This window comes from Acromyrmex echinatior, chromosome 4 (genome assembly GCF_024713525.1).
Source record: "Acromyrmex echinatior isolate Ae372 chromosome 4, ASM2471352v2, whole genome shotgun sequence".
Lineage (NCBI taxonomy): Eukaryota > Metazoa > Arthropoda > Insecta > Hymenoptera > Formicidae > Acromyrmex > Acromyrmex echinatior.
Genome location: NC_141855.1, coordinates 15,204,091 through 15,229,509, shown reverse-complemented (window position 1 = coordinate 15,229,509; position 25,419 = coordinate 15,204,091). Strand labels below are relative to the sequence as shown.

Here is a 25,419-nt window from a genome sequence, read left to right as displayed (position 1 = left end):
AATACTGAAAAATTACGACGTTGAAAAGATATAGTTCGACTAAATTTCCAAATAAAATGAGATTTTATCAATTTTTTCCGTGAAAGGAATATCTAATAAATTCAGAGAAATTAGGGGATTTTCTCGAATCTGTTTGCATGGGACATAGCAGGTGCAGCCTGCCGTTGTCCTTTCAAATACCGAGCATATTTTCGACGATGTCGGTGCATTTGGCTCAACGGGTCGGCAGAAATATCGTCGGCGAACATTTCGGCCATTAGCATTTCGGACACTCATGATTTATTCATGAAGAAAGCGCCACGTGCGACCGGAAGCCGAAGAGGAGGCTGAACTACCAGAGGTCGGCGGCGTGTGGGAAATGCGCAACAATGCATCACGATTCGCTGTGTGTGGAAGACTAAGCGTGAGAGAGCCATGTATAAACGTGTTTAGTTAAGTAGATGCATAAAACGCGGGGATATTCTGCGTCTGGGCATCCCGAGAAATGCTACGGATGAACGGCCGCTCACGTACAGGGTGGATCACAATTATGCCGCTAGAACGTTTCGCCCTGAACACGTGAAACGTAACGGGCATAAGGGATTAGCGAGATGTAAGAGATCGTCGAGAGAACGTTTATGCATGGGCCGTGAGTTCCGCGAAAGATGCGCATTTGCATTCTTTTAATATTTTTGAGAGAAAGAAATTTAAATATTTCATATGTAAAAACGATATTATACACAATATTACGTATAAAAGAATTATTTTATACTATTATATATATAAATTTAAAATTTTATTTTAAGATAATTAATAGTTGAGCTCTTGTATTACTATGAAAATAAGAAAGATTAAGATTATAATGCTGGAATTTCTTTTTAATCAGCATCCTTTGTCGAGTGTTTCTGCAAATTGCTACTATTAGACTATTCGGCGTGTTAATTATTGCATAATTAATGCCTCATTATTATTCAGCTTTTTACGTGCTTATCATTAATTTCGTATTTTCCTTTCCTCAACTTCGTGGTAATCTCGAAGCTCACTTAGTATCGAGGGAGGATTTCCGGACTTCTACTCGAAGAGATCCGAGCTGACGGACTTACGAGGAGACCTACGAGGACTTACCGGTAACCACGAGCCTGGCGTACGAGGAACTTTCCACGGTGTCACCGGTAACGTGGTGTACAGTACGGCAACGGTAGGTCGAGTGAGCATCGGCTGGAGTCACCGAGAAGATGAGCAGCTCTCCGGTGGGCAGCATATGGTGCTTCTCGCCTGCAAATAGAAATAGCAACAAAGCGAAAGTCAGCGATATTGCAAGGTGAAAGAGCAAAATGTTTTGCATCGTTTGTCCATAATTTCGGCGAATTACATATAAGGAAAAAAAATTAAAAAAAAAATATAATCAGCAGTAAAGCGCAAAACGAAAAAATTAATTATATCTCATACGATTTTAGTAGGATATTAAATTAGATGTGACAGAATTATTGCACAGGAAATTCTATAATAAATCAAAATGTTTTTATAGTTAAAATGAATATATTGTGTTAGATTAATTTTATATTAGTATATTCCATGTTAAAAATGAGACAGGTATTCGCAAATTCGGAGAAACGGCGGAGGAAAAATTATTTTTTAAATTTATCCCAACCTGCCCTCTCTTCTAAAGTGCGACGTGAACTCCGCGAAACACTCAGCGTGGCGCATTTTTCATCGACTCAACGGGCCGCTTTCTCATTCTCTCTCCTATATTCGCGCCTGTCTCGTCTCCGTTGGCCTTTCATTAATATGGAAATTTCTTTAATGGAAAAATGCGCAGGCGAATCTCACGCGCGGAAGCGGCCGGCTATAAAAATCGCGTTACGAGAAACAATAGTAGCTGCGGAGAAAATGATTCGTTAAACTAGTCCCCTCCTAATGAAGGGATCGACTCTGTTTAAGCGATCCAGTATAAAAAGAACGATCAGCAGCAGAATCCAGGACCAGCGCTCGACGCGCTGGAACGCAAAAAGGAGAAGTATCGACACGAGTGAGAATCAATACTCGTAAAAATTCGAGCGTAACCACTGGGAGAGCGTGCCTGCTAGCACACTCGGTGGCTTAAAACGGTGGATATTCTGCTAAAATAAAAAAAAAGATTAACGCCTCTCGAGTGAATTCCGCTGACGATCGGTGTTGCACGCGCTCGTGCCTTCTATCGTATCCCCGAGGATGAAGCTTCGAAAAAATTATTTAAAGAGCTTTCAAATAGACATTCTGATCTATCTCCCTCTTCTTTCTATTATATATTTATTACAACGTTGCATTTTCTATTAAAATTGGGAAGAAACAGAAACTGGATCACGAGTTTTCATTTATTAGTAATTTGACTCGCCTTCATTATTAATAATATTTTGATATTATAAGTTCGTGCTATTTCCAACGCTAATGGTAAGAAGAAGAATAATCTCTGATATTACTGTATTAATGAATATTTCAATAATAAATTGATAATTAACGCTCCGCGTACACAAAGCAAATGTACGCAACGTGAAAATATATTGTCTTCCTTTTCTCTCTCTCTTAATACAGCTGTCCGTCATATTTAATAAATAAATGGCACACGTTTGCATGTGGTAAAATATAAATGCAGTCAACAGCTTGTTGTTCAAATCAATAAACTGAAAAACGTATCTAAAAGCATTCAACAAATATACATATGTTTAACCTGCTTTCATAAATAGAATTATTATATTATTCTCGTTGCAGCCACAAAATTTCATGTATAAAAAAGAATATTAGAAATGTAAAACGATCTTTTTTCAATGAACTTTAATTAATCGCATTCCGTACAAGTGTTCCGTGTAAATACATAATGTTCGAGTTTTAAAATTTATATTTTAAAAAGGATTATTTTCATAGAGAATACTGGACAAAATTTTTAATTCAGAGAATTCTAGATACGAAAAACATGTTTATTATCGAATTCTGCAAAAGCATCAAATATAGCATATTACAAGCTCAATAATGGACCAATCACGCGTAATTATATCTATGCCATCGAAATTAATATTGCGAATTTCATTGATTGTTCGCAATATGTACGAATAATTGAACAATTCCCTCGCAATGCAGTGCAGGAAAAGAGACGTATAGATAGCTACAGAGAAAGGGAGAAAGAAAGAAGGGAGAGGGCGAAAGAAACATCATAATGAATTAATTTCCTGATGGTTGAACAGTCGATAGAACACGTCGAAGTTGAATTCAAATTCACCGACGTTGAATGCTTTCGACAATGAATGAACATTAATCAAACTCCGCAGGAATTTAATGGGCCTATACCATGGAAAGCTGATTCTCCGAAAGCTCTTCGACGCGAAGAGTTTTCAGTTATCTTTCTCGAATTGGCAATCGTACTAACGGGCTACTTCACTTCCTCGTTTTACTGATCCCATGCACTTGATATTCTGCATTATGAGGATTAATCAAAACGAGTAACATGGAGAACCCTTCGTTATTGGAAAATTTTAATTTCCTCGGTAAACAATTAATGTGCGGAATGTAAGGGCCAATGCACATTTTGCTTGCGTAATAAAATTTTTTGCGATAAATAAAATTTATATTACACCGTTCTTCAGTTTCATTTGCCTTCGTAAATAAAGTTGTTCTGGAGATACGAGCTTTTTATCTTCTTTTCATTAAAATTCATATGAGTTGTACTGTAATACAGTTTATCTATACGATCGAATACGAAAGCATTACATAATTTTTATTAATAGATATACAAGATTTCATTAATTATTGTTGTACTTCGGAAATTTTATTTCTCGGATTGCTTTAAATTTCCACGTTAAATAATACCGGAAATATTTTTCGGTTGAATTTTTTCACAAAACGAAAGATGACTCTCAGTTAAAGAATACGCTTCGGTAATTCGTGATGGAAGTTTCATATCTGCGGTTCCTATTTGTTGCGCGCGTTTAGGTCAGCGTCCGGATACTTCCCGCATCTTTCGCGTCACGTGACACGAATTAGAAACCTAGCGGACGGAAACGCGGTAAATGAGAGCTGCGTCCAATCATTCTTTTTTTCCCTTGGCCGGAATTCACTGCGGTCGCGATTACTCACATTTTTCCGCAGTCGCGCTCGGAAAGACGTGCATGTATAGTATATCACGGTGGCGCGCCGGCGTTTTCCGCGTCCGTAAGCATGTCGGCCGCGTGTACGCGTGACTCCGTGGAAAAATGCATCGCGCGAAAATATCTCGCAGTCTCTCCCTTTACGCTCGCCAGTTTTCTCCCTCATCCCTTCACCACCGTGCCCTCTCCCTCATGTCTACGACGAGTTCAAAACGAGTGCATTTTCCGCCGATGCGGTTCGCATCCGCGCCGCGCCGGCAATGTCAATATTTCGTTGTTGAGGCGCCGTGAGCATCCTCGCCGCGTGTGCACGTTTATAACGGGAGAAATTGCGCGGAATTCCAGCCGTTGAAATGCGTCGGAAGGGAGAGGACACAGACGGGAGATACGAGAGAGGTGCGAGCAGGAATGCACGTAAGTCTGGTTACCTTAAGATCGGCTCGTGCGGTGCAATGGCGGTGCATACCGTCGGCGCCCGCCGGCTGCATACGGCGATGAATGCCGACCGTATTGCCATCGTATGAGAGAGAGAAGGGGGTAAGAGAAATGGATGGGTCTAACCATGGTAAAGAAAAGAAGCGTGAGGGAGGAGAGACGAAGCAATGAATCGATCGTAATAAAAATAACTCGAGCGCGAGGGATTCTTCGGCGTTTTGTCCGCTCATTGTGCGCCGCCCCGGAATGATTATGCGCGGCGATCATGCCGTCGGGCATGAGAAATAGTTGGCATACTTAAGGGGTTCGAAGTACGGAACATCCTTATATATAGGGATGTTAAAATTTATTTCGAACTTGTTGACAATCGACTGTGGCAGTAATTAAATACCTAATCGGGTTGTATTAATTTTTTCTAATAGTTCCTATTCTGACAGGATCTAATTAATTTCAATTGTGCTTCGATTTTCGATAAAACGTTAGTTAAAATTGTACTTCAATTACTATTATTTTTATACATATAATGGAGGTTAATATCTATATAATAATTAATAATATATTGTGCTATAATTAAAGTTTGCAATTATATTTTATCCTTGAATATTTATAAGAAGCGACAGTATTTTATTAATATTAAAATCTTTTTAAGAATTCATATACTGTATTTATAATGCGTGTATATAAATAAAAGTATCTCTTTTATAGATATATACATAAAACATCATCGGAAATATAGAATGTTAAGTAACAGAAATGGCTATGCTGTAGCTGGTCAAACGCGGATATTAATTGCTTTTTTATCTGATGCGCAAAGAAAATAATTAACTTCAATGGAAATAAATGTGATATTTGATGTAATTTTTTTGGTTAATTAAACTTTCTATTAAACAATTAGAAAGCGTTATTGATAAACAAAAGCTAGTAAAATTTGATATTTATTTCTATAACAGTTCTTTATATTTCTTTCATGACAATGCGTACAATATCTTTAGCTTTATCGTACAATGTCGCAAAATACTAAAGCTATATACTAATAATCAAATTTTACCATTAATAAAATTCATGTAGACAACCAAAATTCATACAGTTCACAACCAATACTAATTAAACTAATATCAAGGGAATTTAACAGTACTTAAAGGCAAAAGGGTTAGAGAAACTTTGCTATGGCCAACTGAAATCCCTGCTGTTCCTCAGGGAGACGTTAGTACAGCTATGAGATTCATGCGCGAATACAATTTCGTGCTATAATAAAGGTAATGGACTATGTTTGAGAGTTCACGAATCGCGACGAACCATTATGGACTTCCGACCAAACACTGGCGGCGGTGGCCAGAAGTTATTTGTTTAGTTGATGAAGAGATGACCTATCCGAGCTCTATGAATATTTTTATAATATAGAATGAACATCCAGTAAATAGTGTGTCAGCGTAATAAATCAAAGGTGTTGAAGCGAAAAACAAAAGCACTACTGCCGATCTAATCAGCGTAGCGAGATTTCTTTCGACAACGAATCTACAAAAGGACACATAATGGAGAGTTGACTGTGGAATCAAACGTCACAAATTGGTTGTGAAATCCGCGAAATACTGATAAGTATGTGAAATTTCCTGAATGTTGAATAAATTAGTAGTTTATATCCGCATACTGTCAACTACAGCATTTTTTATCTTCGATATTTTATGTATACATGAATAAGCAAGATATTCTCTTTGTAATAAAATATGCTATCAATTATAATTATATACATAAAAAGTAAATGTAAGTATAATTTTAATTAAATTGTATATAAAATAATATATAATAATATATATTAACATTTTATGTATATATATTAATTGTTTAAAGTTTAGAAAAAATGTGATCGAAATTTGAAACGTATTATTCATCAAATGGGATATTAAATACACTCTGCTTTCGAATTTACGTATATATATATGTGTGTATAGTATAATATAACATATACACAGGTAGTGACGTAATATCTTTATTCGATATATCTCTCATATCGAAGCGACAACCCTGTCGAGGGTTAATCAACTTAAATGCAAGTTTAATCAACAAGTGTATCAAAACTTATGCCCATTTGCGTTGCTCTAATATCCGGGTGGGATAATGTCAGTTAATGGCTACTGCATGTCCTATACATATTACATATAACATAAAGCTATTGGATTCCGTATAAATAATAAATCACATTATAGGCTCTCGATTTTTATCTCTTCTCAAAACTTTTTCTTCCTACACAAACATACACATACATCTATGTATTATTTTATAAACTGACTGAATTTTTATCTTTTAATTATTTATCTTTTATTACATTTATTTCTTTAGAATTGTTTAAAAATTAAATCAATTAAAAGAAAATGAAGGGAAAGAATTAAAAGACAATGAATGCACTAAAATGCTTCGACAAATGCAAAAAAAGAAAGGAACATAAGACGGGGGAACTACAATTTTCTTCATAATGGCGGCCTCGGTCTGAGCGTGGATGATTTATGTATACGCCGATTATTACCGAAATATATCTCACGCGCTGGATTTATTCCGACCGCGAGTGGATTCTCTCTGGAGTGTCGTGTACGAAACACGAATCTGCGGATTTTTAAGGAAAGTTCGTTCCGTTCCCATGAGCGTCGTTCGTCACTCGCAGAAACCGCGGTAAATCGACCTCGAGTCCGCGAAAATTACGTTATTCCAGCAATCTTTGTCAATGCGCGGTTTCATCGTTATATAAGATTGAATATAAAATAGTAAATCAGAAACATCAGGCAGTCATCGCGATTACCTATTTATGTTTATACAAGTTTTCGATAAGAAAACGCTAGTTTCCGCGGAAACGAGTCATAAAATGAGACTTAAAGAACCATTAAGAGCGCAGAAATGGTGATTAAAGAAACTTACGCTGTGCCATTTATTTGTGCGGACGTTAAGACATTTTTCGTCATGCTTCCTTATGCGGAGCAAGCACAATTACTTCTTTCATGACTTCACGGAATGCTGGTAAGTGCGCCACTTTACCTCGCGTGTCCGCGACTTATTGCGACTTCGCTTAAGTTCGCCGGGACAAAGTACGCAAACTTTCGTTTTACGGGGGTTAAAACAGGGACGTTGTCAAATTGCGTTTCGCTGGATTAATTTTTCAAGCGTACAGCGACGATGAAGTTCCAAATGATGGTGATAACTCTCCGAACATTGTTATGTTAACAACGCAACATCATTATAGAAATCTAATACTGGCCAATACTGAAAGACAATAATTAATTTACTTAATTTAGTTGCTTATTTTAAATATTAAAAACACTGTTGTTCAGTACTTTTAGTACTTCAAATAAATAATTAATTACTATCTTTCAGTAATATTTTGGCCAATATTTTTGTAAGGAAAAAAAATATTCTGTCAAATTCTAATCACATGTCAGATTGCTTTTTAAAAAATAAATTAAAATATATTGTGAATAATTTACAGTGCAAAAATACACGCAAATCAAATTATTCGTGTTGTATCAAATTATTCGCTCAACACAAATTTCATTAATCTTATTTAGTCCACACGAGAATTTTTTTTTCGATTCTTTCACACACGATGGGTCACTCGTGTACCACATTAATTTTCATTACTTTTACAAGTATAAAAAAATTATTATTAAATGATTCTTACATCTACTTCAATATCTTTAGAAAATATTTATAAATATTTGTATATTTAAAAAAAAATAAAGAGTAGTTAGCTAAGTGCTCCTAATATTTCAAAGAAAATAAATACGCACGAATGATTAAATCGTGTACTGTAAGTAATAAAAACTAAACTAGATTTAATAAACGATATACAGAATTTATAGGTTGTTCCATTTAAATATCCCAAATAATATTCTGAATTGAGGTAAAAGTTGATTTTAGAATTCACGAGTTTAGTTTCGCGCTTTTACTTGATGAAAAATCCAAGATGATTACTTTTGCTTTACTTGAAAGAGGATTTCAGGACATGGCGAATGAGTAGTGAGTGAAAGCACGGCTGTTATCATTGTATATATTATTCAGCTATTTGCAAGCTTATCTGCATGCAAAAAATAGTATCGTATAAAAAGGTATTATCTCTAATTCATATACTATTATCTCTATTAGTTTCATATAAAAATTTAGGCACTTATCAATAGTGTCGAATACTTTTCCGTATAATAATGATATAGTATATTATCGTACTGGGAGAAGATATAATATCTCACAAATAAGAAAGAATAATTAATTAATCGATTCATTTCGTTATAAATCTCGTATGCTTATTTCAATTATTAAAAAAAAGTTCATTTCACGACAAATAGAAAATAATTGTACAAAAAAATTTTACTTTAAAGATTAGCATATAATAGTTAATTTTATACAAATAATATTCATCAGATAAATAAACAGTCTCTTTCTAAATAAAAAAAATATTGCAAATAAATATGACTACAAATAATATCTTTATGCTGATAAAAATATCAGAGTTGTTATCAAAGATATAACAGAGCATAATCGCGCAACAAACGCGAAATTAAGTGCGATGAACGAAGCGAGATATAAACAAGAGTAAAGAGGGAAACAAAAGCTGCTTAAGATAGCGGTTATATAGGAAAATAAAATGCACCGTAATGCAAAGCGGAAGGTGCTTTCCATGAACGCAGAGACGAATAAAATTTGTTTTTGAAAATTTGTTTTTGGAAATTTTCATCTCCACTAAACATTTTGGTGCTTCATAATTTAAATATAAAAATACAATAAAAATACACTAGACGCGCGCAGGAAAAAATATAAGTTGAATAAAACAATTAACTCTAATATAAGTAAAATAAAATAATTAAATAGATATTTTTTGCTACCATTCTTATATAATAAATTAATATTACTATTTCGTTCACTATATTATTTATTTAAAAAAAACCTATTTTGCTGTTGTCACAGTAAATTGGTATAATATAATTAAATATTCTTTCAAAGTAATATATAATATTATTTATTAAACATACACTTTGTTCTTTTAAAAATTTTGCAAAACCGTAATGGATGTGTATTCATTAAACGGGGCAAACTATGAGAAAATAAAAATGTAGCGCCCGAGATAAAAAGAGGTAAAAAGGAAAAAGATAATAGTGTCATAACATGGATGCTGCGATGCAACGCGGTTCGGTGTTTCCGTCGACGATAGTCAGCGTCAGCGTAAAAGAATTTGCATTATACTTGAACTTCTCGATAATTACGTTATAATAAATTACACGTTAAAATCTACTACAAAACTGCGTAATCATTAAATGCAAAATGACAGAAGCAAAAAATCGAAATTACTACGTTATTCTTCATTTTGCCACATTAGTATTTCATTAAATGCACAACACACACGTAACAATTGATGACATTAATTATGACAGCATGATTACTTAACGTCCTAACAAACATAGACATTTCTGCGATGATTCGCGTTGCAGTATTCATGCCAATAATTATTACAGCGAAATATGTAAAGACGGAGTTTGAGCTCCGGGGTCTGGCCTTTCTCGCATAGTACTACTGAATGCGCATTTGCGAAGTGGTCGCAGACAAATGAGCGAGACGTCAGGGCGGCTGTTGCGGCGAGGATAGTTCGACGTTTCCATAGACAAGCAGCCCGAGCTAATTTGCATTGCGGTGGAACGTTTCGTGTTGGAGTTGGCTGCATCCGGATAGTCATCCACCGGCACTTCACGTTGACTCCTGAAACGTCGATACACCCGGTATGCGTCGCTCGCGGCATACGCGAAACTAATAACTGCGGAGTATTTCAAGAGAATGATCTGCTGCTCGGTTAGACGCTCCTCAGCCGACTGTATTTCACGTAATAAACAAACGTTTTACGTCACGAGTGCATATAAAAAGATTCTTTGGCCTACTCGCCATATATAATATATATACATCTTTTTGACTCTGGAATTAAGAGTAAACTTTCTGCTATATATCTATATTATATATCTCAAGAAAATCTATATTATATATCTCTTGCGTTTGAAAAGTTTGAAAGTTTCTAAGTCCGATAGTCAAAACGTCTGATTCCGATAACACCAGGAGTTTAACACAAATTAATTATTAATTCCCCGTAATCTAGATGATCTCTACGTTAAGGTGATTTCATCTCTGAAATTGTTGATCGCAAAACTTCAAACTCCGAATTATTCTTCAAAACGCCGATAGTTTTAGTTCAAATTGAAAACAAGAAGATCCATCGATTTGATTGCATAATCCGCCGTGAAAATTTCTCGTACTTATATCGGGAATTCTGCATTAGTACAGAGTGTCTCGCGAAAGGACGGCGAGCTTCTTATTCTCTCTTACGGGGAGTAAATTTAACGCGAGTGCAGACTGTTTCCGAAGACGATTAAACTTCATAAGCGGACCGTTCCTTACGTCTGCCGGGCAGGCGACAAATCCTCGGATTAAATCAAACGCGATTCGCGTCTCGTGCAGTCCAGAGAGAGGAAAATCCAATCTAGGAAGCGGGAAAGGCGAGATTCTAAAGGCGCGCGCGGATGTACCTGCCTCTAAATGGAAAACGAATCACTCGGAAAACTTTCCGTACGCGAGAGCGTCGAACAGGTCGGGCGTGCCAGTGCGAGGAAGTTCGCCGTTTATTCACCGGGCTATAATTTATCGCGGGAGATGGGGAATACGCGTCGGTGAATTCAAGGCAAATTTTTCGACGATGGAGGGAGAAAAGAGCAAGAAGAGACTTTCGCGTTTATGCTACGCACGTGGCAATCTGAAAAGTCGCGCAGTAGCGATCGAAACATGACGACAATACGTCACGTTTCGTTGTCGTCGTCGCCGTCGTCGTCCTCCCTCGACGTAGTCGGTACGAGATCTCACGCGACGACAGGAACACAATGCCTCCATTATGACACGAGGAAAACGAATTTAGGAAAGTTTCTACGATGCATCAGGTGCTTGACTTCTCAGTGGCTTCGGAGATGAAATTGCAAAAAAAAAAAAAAAAAGAAACGGTTGAATTTGTCCCGCAAAAATTCGTTCGATTTGCACGATAAATTCGATTCGCGAGAGATATTTATTTATAACATGATCCAAAAATCATGTATCGCAAATATAAACCTGTAGATAACTAAAATTAATTTTTATAGTCATTATGATTTCAGTTGAATTTTAGATTATGACTTCAGTTGTATTTTTAAATCTAATTCTTTTTTTTCACATTCTATTGTGTAAATAAAAAAAAACAGATCTTCAATAATTGTTAAACATTATTGACGACATATTTCCATTGCAATTGTTGGAAATGATATCCCACAGTGATGTCAATTTTTTTTTTATATCCACGCTGTCGCGTGTCCAATTGCTTTCGTCATTTTAATGAAACACAAATAGAATTTGATCAGTCTAATGCATGCTTTTTAATTAAAAGCATGCATTCGAGCGAACGAATTATGAAACTTTCACTTCCAGGAATGTCATTCATATGTAATCTTCGCAGCAGACTGAAGCAGATACAGAATCATCAAGAGATACTAGACGCTATAAGATGAATGACATAAAAAAGTCATCTTTGAAAAAATATAACGTGCATTTTTATCGTTATACTCTTCGCTTCTTTATATATAAAGTTATGTGCCTGTCTGCGATACCGATGTTTCGTAATATCGCGATTTATCTATTCAAGGTTCGTGCGGAACGACGAGAATATTTGCGTAAAGTGCATGTGTGTGTGTATGTGTGTGTGTGTGTGTGTGTGTGTGTGTGTGTGTGTGTGTGTGTGTGTGTGTGTGTGTGTGTGGGTGTTTGTATGTACTCAGATTCTAATTAACTCGAATGATGACTGGATTGACGTAACGCATGGCGCTCTCACGTGCGTTCTGTCGTCGCTCGGTACACGTGATTCGTGTCACGAATGAAGGGAAAAGTTCCCCTACTTTTCGTACTTGTTATTCGCATTTTTGCTTAACACATTGTTTTGCCCCAAATAATTATTAAACAAAGGTAAAGTGCTTCATTTCAAAGAAAAAAAGAATAAGAAATGATAATACATCAAATTTTTATAAGTATAATAACTTTAAAAATATCTTAACATAAAAAACAAGATATAAAAGTAAAAATTGTTTCTAAAAATCGAAAATAATGCAACGAAATGATCAAGTTCTCGTAAGTAAATATTTAAAAAAATATCCCAAAATAAAATGTACAGGAAAATAGACGTCATTTCTAGAAATGTAAGATAGCGCTGGGAGATGATCAATGAGTTAGAAAGATGTCAGGAAGCAACGTGGAAAGAAATCGTGTTTCAGTTTCGGTTTTTCGCTAAAAGTACGACAACCATCGTTATCTGGAAAATGTGTGTAGCCTGGATTCACATGATATTTCGCTCTCATGTAAGTCGCGAGCGACCAATCTGTAATTGTACTCACCGCTCTCTGCGGACGGGTAAATGTTGAAGGCCGAGTCTTTCAGCCAGGACGTAACCGCGACGTACTCCTTAACAAAGGCCGGTATCTCGCATCTGAGCACCCCTGTGTTACCCGCCAGGACGTAGGCATCTCGCACTTGTACCTCGTACTTCTGGCGTACCACTGAAAAAGAAAAGTTACGGCTGCTTGAGCATGGAATAAATGCTGGAAAGGACGGAAAATAGGAGGGAGAGATGGACCGCCATATCGCACTCCGCGACAAAAACTCTCGGAACAATGAAAAAATAGAGAAGAAAGAGAGAGAAGGAGAAGAAAAGGAATAGGGAGGAAAAGGTTATATCGCCATGAAACGGAATGTCGTATTCGGGAGAATAATAGCACTGAAAAAATGGAAAAGAACGATCCCTGAAGAGAGAACCTTCTCCCTTCGATACGCAACAACTTCGCGACCTTTTCGTTCCATTCGGAATTCGTTGCTTCAATTCCAACAATTTCGGCGATATCATAAGCAGGCTCATATTTGCTCTTCGTGACGAATCTCTCACTGCGTCGATGATCGCGATGCACGTTAATCTCCCGCAGAAGGAGAACGAAGAGGAAATAGAGGTTCGGATATGACGGTTTAAGGAGATGGTAGAAGTGGTATGTGTCGCACAACGATATATTGGGGCTGTTCTATAAGCAATGTCGGATTCGAGTGATGAATATTCCTCTCCCGGCGAGCTTCCGAGATCGGAAGACCACCCATTTCTGCTGTCCACGTGATTAATAATACCGCTTATTTCAAATAAAGTGTGACAAGCAAAATCCTCAGACAAAATTAAAATTGAAATTCACTAAATTTTTCATTCAATAAAATTTATATATTTATGTGAATATACTTTCGAAATTATCAACAAATTCAAGATTTAATTAGATTTACCAACGATTTATAGATAAATTGAATAAATAGCAATCTCTTATTATAAATAATAATAATAATAATAATATCTGATTATTTTTTAAATAGATAATATATTTAAATTATTAAATGATAGAAATAAATTATTTTTGAGTTGTGTAATTAATTTACTGCAAATATAGTTAATAGTATTAATTATCGGAGACTGCAATAAAAATATTCAATCATCCGCGGATAAGATTTTTTCATTAACATCATTATTCCTGAAAATATTTTATCCAATAATGGACGGACGTAATTTTCGCCAGAGACATGTAATATGGATTCACATTGCGCGTATTATCCATGCTGTTTACTACCGAGCTTTCAGCATTCTATCGTTAATTAACATTCTTAAAGAAGACCAGCGAGACACATTAACGCTAAAAAGGGTATTAACGTAGCAGTACTTCGTCGGTACTTCGTTTTCCACCGACCTCATTGTTCCCGCGAATACCGGTGGCTCTTCAGGCAGGCAGTTTCGGTAATTAGTGCTCTGCCTTCGCAACTTTTGTTGTGCTTCCATGATTTTCGCACCGTTTTAATCCTTTTAACGGATAATCCACCACTTTCAATTCCTATTTCAGTAGAATTTTCTTCGTTAAATGCGATAAGAGCGATTCCTGGCGGGACCAAGTGTGATTCTTAACGGCAAATAGGAAGGCGAAGAAATGGCATGATCGTTTGTCACACATGGCGTACATTGTGGCCGAGGAACGTGTCGATCGGTCGATACATTCCACGTAAAATTACTGACGCGCCCGATCTTTCATCCGCGAAATTCGTTCGGCGATATCTCAGCGCAGTGGATTTCCTCTAGCCAGAAGTTCTCGTTTCATGTCTGAAACCGAAATATATGGCGGTCTGTTTCTACTTACGCCCGGCGATAAATTTCGCGTGGCTAATTAAGAAGAATTACCCTGTGAAACTATCAAAAAACCGCGTATATACATATATAGCGTGGCTGTGAAATATTACACGCAGTTATAAAAATTACAAATGCGTATACCATTACCTAAGTAATTAACAGCAATTAGCAGAAAATTACAGTGTTTTTAAACGTTTACGAAAAAGAAGAATAATTTATTATATTTCTCCTCGTCTCGTTAATTAACATCATAAAATTATAATAACTCGATCCTTGTTTTTTTTTTTTTTTCATCATATTAGTAAATTTGTTTTTCTATCTCCTCTCTAGGTGACCTCTAGCAGCTTTTATTTCTTATACCATTTTCAGAGCAATCTGTACACGTGCATAAATGCGTCGTACTTTGGCGGCAAGTCGCGAGTCTTGATCTTGGCATAGGTTGTTAGCTATAAGCGAGCGTGAGTTTAGTGCCATCCATTTACCACGACGGCGACGGCAGATGGGGAAAAGCGAGTGGAAAAGAGGAGGGCTCCTGCTCGCGATAAATGTAGTTGGCTTGGCTCTGCCCGAGCGCACGATCATTCTTGCCGCCCTCCGGCGCTCGAAGTCGTGGGTTTAAAACGTCATTCCGGAGAACGGTCGATTACATTTAGCTCGGTGAAGGCGGGAACCTCAGGAAGGACGGTGATACGATCTGATAATACCGAAGACTGTTGATTTTCTGCCGGTATGTACCTCGTGAGGCATTCGAAATGTGCAAAATGGATCACCCAACTTTCAACTTCGCAACGAATTACTGCTCCATCCAGGGTATTGACGTTAAATACACTCGGGAAGTAAACGTTAAACGAGATTTCAAATAACGAATTTTACGGCGAAGCACGCCAATCAATTGTTGTCATGTTTGAAAATTGCGGAAATTTCGGTCGACGTTGAAAGAGAATTTAACGGTACCTAATATTTCTACGACAGTTTAGAGTTTGATTTTTTGTGACTATAATTTACATTACATAAATATAGATGCGGATGTAAGAAACCAGAATTGTAGTACGTGAATTATTAATGTAATGCATCATATCTTGTTATTAGGAATAGAATCTCTTGCCAAACGATTTAAATTCCGCAAAAAATGTCTAGCGGATCTTGGCACGTCTTGAAGTGTGAACAATTCTCATGGTTGTATTATTTACTACTGAAATCTAGAATTTTCAAATTGCGGCATGTTTATGGCGCGTGAAACTTCAGTGCTTCCGACGAGTTATGTGTCCGCCGCAACTTTTCAGGGAACCTGCGTGTAATTCTAACACGTCGAGAGCCCCAACGGATACTGTTTTCACCATGTTATTTGGCGCAAGTCGTCCTTTCATGTCTACCGAAGTAACGATGCGAAAATAATTGCATAATTGTTCAAATATTTTTTTATCACATCCAAATTATCAAAGTTTTATGTTGGTAAATTTTTTAAGTAGTCTTTTAAGTATATTAAAATATTCTTTATTAAAAATTCACAACTGAAAAGTTCACAACAGAAATAAAATAAAATAAAATAAAAATTAATATTAAAAATCCAACTATGGATTAAAAATCAAGCCAAAAGGGCTATCACCAAAGGCAGCGTTTATAGATACACAATAATCAAAGTTAGCGATTTTTGACTTGAGCGAAAATTCAAGGTCGCACGTGAAGCTCGTAAAGTTGCATGTCACGGCACCGTCGTGTGTGACAGTCTACAGTCTACCTCATCTTTTTTCGCTGCTATACGTACAGTGAGCAGGTATTAAAGGACGGTGAAGGATCAATCGACTGGAAGAAAGCGAGAGACCGAGGGATACGGTGAGACAAGATCGAGGGAGTCGGCGAAAAATAAAGGAGACGCTTTCTCTCTTACCGGCCTTCACCGTGATTTCACGGCCGAGCACCTTGCCGACGCTATTCGACGCCTGGCATCGATAGACGGCCGAGTGTACGTCGTGCCGGTAGCTCTCCGCGCCGAACGGCAGGAAATACATGGAGCCATTCACCAGCATCTCACGGATGTTCGGTATCGGTAGAACCGGCGAGCCGTCACCCATCAGCCAGTCAATCCTCGGCGAGGGACTGCCGTGGGCCGAGCAATGGATCATCGCCCCGGTGTCGTTCGAGAACTCCACGCTCGAGCGCGGCTCTGAGACCAGCACCGGCCCTTGGCTGTCCAGCACCACTCCTCGTCCTGGAACAGAAAAGCGAAACATGTCAGTGAAAAGAGCTCCTTTGTACAAATGAAACGTAAATAAAAGTATAAATAGAATTTCTTTTTAGCGCTATGTGCTAATTTTATTCTTATTCAAAATTTAAAATAATTTCTTTTAAAAGAGTATCGAGATACGGTAACGTAAAAATTAACCTCGAGTTACAAACGATGCTGAGGAGACAGAGACTTTTATAAAGTGAAATATTAAATTGGTGCAAACTGTTTGTCAGATAAAGTTGGAAACAAAATTTCAGTAGGATTGAAGCAAAATTGCTTCGGTATACTCTCTTTCTTTCCATCTATAGAGAGAAATTTTTCAATACCTTTTCAAAGAACTTTAGTTTTCTGGCTTTATTTAATACAAATGGACTTTAACAAGGATGGAAAAGGGCAAATATTTCGCAACGATCTAATATAAATGAAACCGTTCATTTTTAAATTCGAGAGGACTTTTACTTCTTAGGCATTTCAATCTGGCACTTAAAGACCACGTACATTTACTTTACTACATTGAACTTTTCAAGTCTGCTATCTATTTTCAGTCGCAAAATCTTACTTTCGCGGAGGAATGCACGTCTAAATCGTTTTCTCTCGCTACGAGAATAATCCCGCATAGTTTTCGAAACAGTGGCAGTCGCATCGCGGCGCAGGAAACAATTTCCCATAAATCTCTGCCAATTTTTACGCGGCTCAGAAGACGAGAAATGTTCCACCACGAAGTCGAAATACGATGGTTTATGCAACATTCAGAACGTATTCAGAGTAAGGAGTTTAGACTGTAAAATGCGCAAAAGGCATGCGATACGCCGCGTAGAAAATACGATGCGTAGCATACGGGCATTACGGTGGAAAATGCTACCGAGATGCTACAATTTTAAAAAGGGTACGCTCGAGGGATGGATGGTTTCCATCCAAGATACAGCAATAATGTCGATTCGGTCGTTCTCCGTCTGCATCGAATATCGAATCACACATATTTGATAGGACTATGCCCATCTCTGACACACAAGAAATGTTATTGCATGAAGAAGATAGAATACTTAATTTTTTAATATTTTTTAATTTCTATTTCTGCAAATATTTTTCTTTTTTAGAATAATTGATTTCAAACTATAATATTATAAAAACATAAATGCACAATAATAAAAATTTAATTAAAAATAAATTACGGAAATATTTATTAAAAATTTAATTTTAATCAATGTACATTTTTAATTTGCAAAACTTGAAAAAAGAAATATTTAAAAAACAAACTTTCAAAATTATTTGATGTATCGACAAGCAAGAAATGAGATTGTGGCTCAATTATAAGAGACATCGATTCTCTCGAGAAACGAGATAATGTTGGTAAAATAAAATAGAAAAGAGAAAAAGGACAAAGTTATCCGATTTTGATATTATGTTAAAAGGCACAGGATTGCGGATCGTAGAATCTCAAACGAAAAGATTCCTCTCTCGGGTATCGAGAATAAAAATGCCGTAGAAGAGGGATCTAACGGATTGATCGCTCCAGTTACGACTACGGATTCGAGCAAGCCGTCTTTTCATCGGCAATAAAACGTATATCGCGTTCGACGATGCGCACACCCACCACGTGTCCTCTTTCACTCTTTCATTTCTAGCTTCGGTTTTCCTGCCCTGTTGAATGAGCGAGGTATCTAGTTGGAAGATAATATAACGAAGTTATTAACTCGCCTGTCACCCGATCTCTCACGTCTCGCATCAACAAATCCAAAAGCGCATTAAATGATCGAAATTAGATGTTATTAATAAATTTCATACATTAAACAAGAGATATTCATGCTGATGGAAAAATGTAACACTTAGGTTCTTCCACGAATATTTTATCGTTCAGAGAATAATTGATATCGTGACGTTAATAAATTAAGACAGACAGTTGATTTTAATAGATTTGCAAAGCAATGCGTGCAATTAACTATTCTTATCTTTTAAATATCTATTGATAAATTGTATAAATGTTGTATAATTAAAGTTATTTCTGTAATAATTGCAATAATTAACTAATAACAAAGAGTTCATAAGGATAACAAAACAAAGTTAGCTAAATTATGAATCAATTCTAAGCAGAATTATAAAAAAGAAATTATGAGCTTTACGATTCTGCTTAAAAATTTAGGCATTATTTAATTTGATTTTAAATCTGAATCTCAATAAGAAGTAGCATCTTATCTCCGAGTATCTTATCTCGAATATTATACTCACCTACTTGTCATATAAATATACGCGGAGAAGAAAATTCAATGAAATTATTGCTCGATTCGATACCGATCTGCTATCCTTCTATCGTAGTAAAATGCGCATGCACCTGTATAACCTGTATAACCGACTATATTTTCCTATTCCTCTCTTCATCCCTCTCGTTCTCGGCGAAGGAAATCTGATAGAGGATCTCCGCCGCAGCTGATGCTAGCACTTCCGCAGCTTTGTCCCCGGGACTCCAGAACCTTGTTTTCTGGCAATCGACGAGGACTCCGTTTGAACGTGAGAGAGGGGGATCAAACGAGATAGAGACCCGGAGAGAGATAAAAGAGAGTAGAAAGAGAAAGAGAGCGCAAGTGGTACCTGCGGAGATCGGTGCATTATGCATGAACGGTAGTTTGATAACCTGGACGTCGTTTTGTCTAGAGAACGTTGGGCGAGAACATCGCGATACATGGCGCTCAGCATCCCGATACACAGTATATGCCACGTATACGCGTACATGCATATACGCACCTATACAGACAGAACCGAACGACGTTTATGCACGACGCTTCCTGCGTTCTACAAAACCGATGCACCTGCGCCACCCCGGTTTATAGCTATGCACCGGCACATCGTCTCTATACCGCGTTTATGCAGGCGCCATCTCATATCTCTCATCCCTCCTCCCCCCCCTCTCTCTCTCTGTCTCTCTCTCTCCTTCTTACACACGCATACACGTGCATATACATACATATACTCTCTCTTTCTCTCTTTCACTCTCTCCTCGGTTACAACCCTTGTCTTTTGCATTCCTGCAACGATACCGGACACTCGTCTATCCGATGCGAACGACTTTCTACTACGCGTAGCGAACGACAGTCGCGGAAAACTCGGTGGCTCCTGCGGTCGATGCTAACGAACTTTCGCTTCGTTAGCGGAGAATTTGCGTGGAAATCGCTACTCACGCACCGTGGTAACTCGACTCTGCTGAAAACGCGTATTTCACACCTGGAGATCGCAGTTTCAAGAAATTATTTGCACGGCGTATATATATATATATAAGTTTCTATAAGTTACATTATATCTCAGAAATAGAAATTTTTTGCACGTCTTCCATTTCCACTCGATGAAATTGTAATTAATTACGAGCGAGAAACAGCCGTGCAATTTTTAAGATGTGTAACTATAAATTTTTAAAAAGAAAGTTAATTGCTACACACACTACTATCTTCTTACAGTTTTATATGTTAAAGTAAAATGTGATAATTAATACAATAAAGCGCGGGTATTCTAAATTATGTAAAAAAATGATACAAAATTATTAAGAAAAATGTTAGTATTCATTTTTCGTGCTCAGAAAGATCCTGTCTTATATCATATGTATGCACGTCATGTGAAACAGTTCGGAAGAACACCCCAAGAAAGGGTGCATAACTTCCTTCTGCTAGCAAACATCAAAGAACTGCCGCGAGCACGGAAATATGATATAATCCGACTGACGTAACGTTTGCGCAACTAAATATCCGGAGTACAAACGTTTCTCTTCCATTGTCCTCGGTGACATTTTTGTAAGCGGTGATGGTACCGCCACAGAGCAATGCAGTGTTTGCCAAGTTTAACGTCTCTATTCCGTTTCCATGGTCATCTGAAACGTACATCGTAATTCGAGTGCGTCATTTCGAGTTTGCATTGAGCATCTTGAAGGGTGTTTCGTTTCACGCATGATGCACATAATGTTATCATTTGATCTTTAATATTCGGCGAACAATAATGATAAAATGACATATTATGCGTAAAATGGAAAGTTCCTTTCAATATTAGAGAGGCGTTTGAGAGGCACGTATCGAATACATTCAACATGAACAAGTACGGTATATTGTACACCATTTGCGTGTGTCTTGTGCCTCTAACTGTGCGACGAAGAAGGAACGCGATTCATTCGATCATAATGAATTCCGTCTCCGCTCTGAAAATTGCGATCGGCTCGGAGGACGAGACGTGTTCTCCGACACGAATAAAAATCCAATTAAGCCGGCGAATTAAACCGCGACATCTGCGACTCTCTGTAATCGTTCGATTGCGCTTCTCTTTCTGCGTACGTGTATCTTGAAATCGATCCTATATAAATCCATTAATTACTTTATCATTTTCTGAGTACAGATGCAATATCAGTCGGATGTATCTCCTTATATTATAATTCTTTGGCAATTCTATGGCGAGTAAGACTCAATACAATGCGTTGCGGTATAGTTTATCGCATAATTCTTCATACATAAATCTATACGCGATAATCGGCAAAATTATATTTTTGGGAACTTAATAAATTCAGTAATAAAAATACTTGAATAGATGTTTTGATAAAAAAGTGACACAACTAAAAAATTGAAATTTTTGAGACAATAATAGAAAATCAATTCTAAAGATATATACAGGATGTCTGGAATTTAAATGTCAAAACTTCTGGAGTGTGTAGGGGATCGATAAATTAAGAAAAAAAATCCTATAGAGATATGCTCGTTTTTGTTCTGTTTTGGAGAAAATCGCAAAAAAGACAAAACGACAAATTAATTATTCGACAAATTAAATGCAGCCAGATATACAGATTTTTTGAGATTGAGTTCTTTGATTATTTAGAAGACATCCCCTGCAGCAATGGATTAAAATGGTTTCAACTTGATGGGTATCCAGTTCATTATGGCAGAACTACTCGAGTTTAGCTAGACAGACATTTTCCACAACGATGGATTAGACATGGAGAAGTAATACCTTGGCCCCGATCACCTAATTTGACACCTTTGACTGGACTTCTTTGTGTGAGGGGTCCTGAAGCAGGAAGTTTATTCGTCGTCAATCGACTCAAGAGAACAATTGAGAAATAAAATCGAAGCTGCAGTGCACTAAATATCGCCAGATCAGTGTTTACCTGCAACACGAGCTGTTCGTACTAGATGCAAGAGGCCAACATTTTGGACAATATAAATTAAGCAAGTGAATAAATACAACGTGAATAAGTAATGAGAAAGTACAAAAGTAAAAATTACGTTTTGTCTTTTTTGCGATTTTCTCTGAAAAAAAATGAAGCAAAAACGAGCTTTTCATCTCTGCAGAACTTTTTTTTTATCGATCCCCTAGTTTTGATATTTAAATTCTAGACATCCTGTATCCTGTATTTCATTAGAAAACAATATATTTATAATTTTCCTAATTACCACTAAAGAGCAGAAATATCGCTTATTTTTTTACCAAGTTTGCAATGATTATTTATGGAAAAAAGACATTTTTTGAATTAGATATCATGAAGGAGAAAATATTGTCGGTGCCTAAAATAATTATATAGAAAAACGTTCTATTTGGAGTTATGCTATTATTTCTTAAAAGGTTTTTTAAAACGATGTTCGAAGAATATAAAAAAGACTCCTAAAAGATTGCTACTTTTATGTGTCACCTTTTTTATCAAACAAATAACATGTTAGACTAGTCGATTAGAAATTAAAACGAATAAAGTAGGATGAAATATTTGATCATGTGCAAGAAATAATTTGAAGAGTATTCGTGAAGAGTTAAAATTCCTCGAATGTTTACACAAAGTTATTTATACATTGTCTTTAAAAGTCAAGCCGAAGCGATTGGACAATGTAGTTTTGGAGTAAATTATTTTCATCACTGCCCGCGCATCTCGAAGCACTAGATGCGCATTGAACATTGTCGTGTCTACCAAGCACGATGCAACCTACCGCATCGGCATACAATAATGTACCATTGTTATGTGCACCGCATTTACATATACGCAATTTCGCACGCTCCAACTCACCCCATCGCATCGGCCCACTCACCACCCATTCTGCGCTGCGTTCGATGCTCTCACGTGACGTCGGGCAATCTCGCATTTACATTTACGTGAGAATCATGCAGCGGGAAAATAAACGAGCGCAACAATAATCGAATCCCCCTCGCCGCTTTATGCCCCCGATTCCATTTCTAACACGGCTCAAGCGCTATTGTACACTAATGAGAAATTAATAATAATGAACAAATATTTTTAACGTTTCATGTAAAACGCGCACGTCACGGCAAACACAATCAATGCACAAGTAATGCCATTTAATTACAGAAACGTATTAATTCGAAATGCGAGTACACGATGGTGATTGATGTCAGTGTAAATTAATCACCGATTATAATCATTACTTGATCCCAATTTGTCAGATTCGAAATCGCGCATAATTGTAGAAACGTCATTCTCCTTGCTCTTGTGCTTTTCACATGCGCACAGCGATCTTTGATTCAACCATTAGCCGGAGTCGAGGACCACCCGCGTTTATGCATCTGACCTAATGACCCTCGCGGCGTGGTGCATTATACTGTGATATTACAACTGCTCTCGTACACTGTCGGCATGCGATGGTACGCATTAGCCACTCCATTTTCATTCGACCACGTACTATGTTGCCCTCGCCTTTGGTTATACCAGCCTCAATGCGCACCATGTTCGACCTAAGGTAGACATGGTTTTCATCGTGTTGATGCCAAAATTGTTAATTTCATGTAGGATGATTATCAAATTAATTATTACCGAATCTCAAAAGAAAATGAAAATGCTACATTGCAAAAGTAGTACATATAAAAAAATTAACTAACCAACCGAATTATTATATTTGAAATAAGTATTCTAGGTGGTCAATTCTTGAGATTCTAATCATCCGATGGTCCTCTTCAACTCTCGTAATTCTTATTTGAAACATTTTTTCCAACAATGCATTGCTCTCGAGATATTTTATATTTAAGTTAAAATGGCCAAAAATGTTCCGGTCCAAGTCAGGTATAGAATTATAGTTACTTTGATTTTGGGTCTCATTGGACCTAAACGGGCTAATGTAGCGTTTCTTTGTCAGAGCAGTCAATCGACAATGATTAATATTCATAAATCATCTTTCGTATTTCCGCACAATGCATTTCATTAACGCCTGTATTAATAGAGTCGTTTAAATGGACTATTAGAAAGATATTTCAAAATTATTGTGAAATATAAAATATTTGAGACAAAATTGTTATAAAATATACATTTTGAAGGCAATCAGAGCTAAAAGTTGCGATTCACTCCAATTGCACTGCCATAGTACGAAGTGATGTAACGTTTAAAGCAAATTGCGTGCAATTTACTTTGCGATATAATTACGACTGCGCCTGATGACATGAACGCGCCTCGAGAATTGTCGTACAAATGAATACACATCGACGCGCCATGGATGCTGCATTCGGATGCGTACGGTCTTCTCGCATTTAGAGACGCGTGCACTTTCATCTCATTCTCTTTTTGTCTCTCCAGCATATACACGAGATAGCCGGTGTATTCAATTCCATGGTACATACCCTCGCGTACGAGCAAATGTACTGGACAAACAGGAGTTAATTAATCATAGAGTTTGCCGCCGGCTAATAATCGTCATCCCACTATAAAACAATTAATTATGTGATAGCCAAGTTTAAATGAGACATAATTTGATATAAAATTTAAAAATGTATTAAGCATTTCACAGATGTAATACTAATTTTAAATTTCATTTTCTTTATTATAAAAAAATAAAGAACAGGCCACTCATCAAGAACTCATTGGTCATAAAGATATAGGAATATTATTATAATTGTCTAATATGTGTGTATGTGTGTGTGTGTGTGTGTGTGTGTGTGTGTGTGTGTGTGTGTGTTCACACATATTATATATGTGTGTGAGTGCATGTCTATTATTCGTTGATAGTGAAAAGTTTAGTTTTAAGCTGCGAGTAGACTCGATTTATCACATAATTTGAGCGAAGAAGACGGGTAATTTTCTGCAGACTGTACATTATGTGCTCATCGTGAAAGTTTGAGTTCCGGGTGTAAGAAAGTTTCTTCCCCATATACATTGTAATTACGCTGTAGCATCATTTACACGCCGTAGTCACGTGCATCGTCCTTTGATGCATCTTACATCTCCGCTTATGGCTTTAATAGCCTATAGTTTGCAGACTATAGGTAATTATGAGCTTAATGAAAAATGTATGATAAAGATCTGCATTATTCTTCTTAATGGAGATATTATGAACAAAATACACAGAATTTCAAATATTCAGCCTTTCTTTCTCAATGTCGCGTGGATTATGAAATTAATTCGTAATATATCCCGTTCACATACGCACGTTTGAATTTGTCATCATTGATAATTTTTCATCAAAATAACTATT

At 36.8% G+C, this 25,419-nt stretch overlaps 1 protein-coding gene across 6 annotated transcripts in view; it reads right to left on the bottom strand.

The window, feature by feature from the left end:
- Positions 1-25,419, bottom strand: part of LOC105145459 (Down syndrome cell adhesion molecule 4) — a 230,904-nt gene that overhangs the window by 66,831 nt on the left and 138,654 nt on the right. For all 6 annotated transcript variants that reach the window (XM_087405823.1, XM_087405822.1, XM_087405826.1 and 3 more), the window contains 3 exons: positions 16,652-16,972; positions 12,956-13,117; positions 1,105-1,254 (listed from right to left, as the gene is read on the bottom strand). In XM_087405823.1, the coding sequence (XP_087261949.1) occupies positions 1,105-1,254; positions 12,956-13,117; positions 16,652-16,972 (633 nt within the window). The remainder of the gene's footprint in view (positions 1-1,104; positions 1,255-12,955; positions 13,118-16,651; positions 16,973-25,419) is intronic.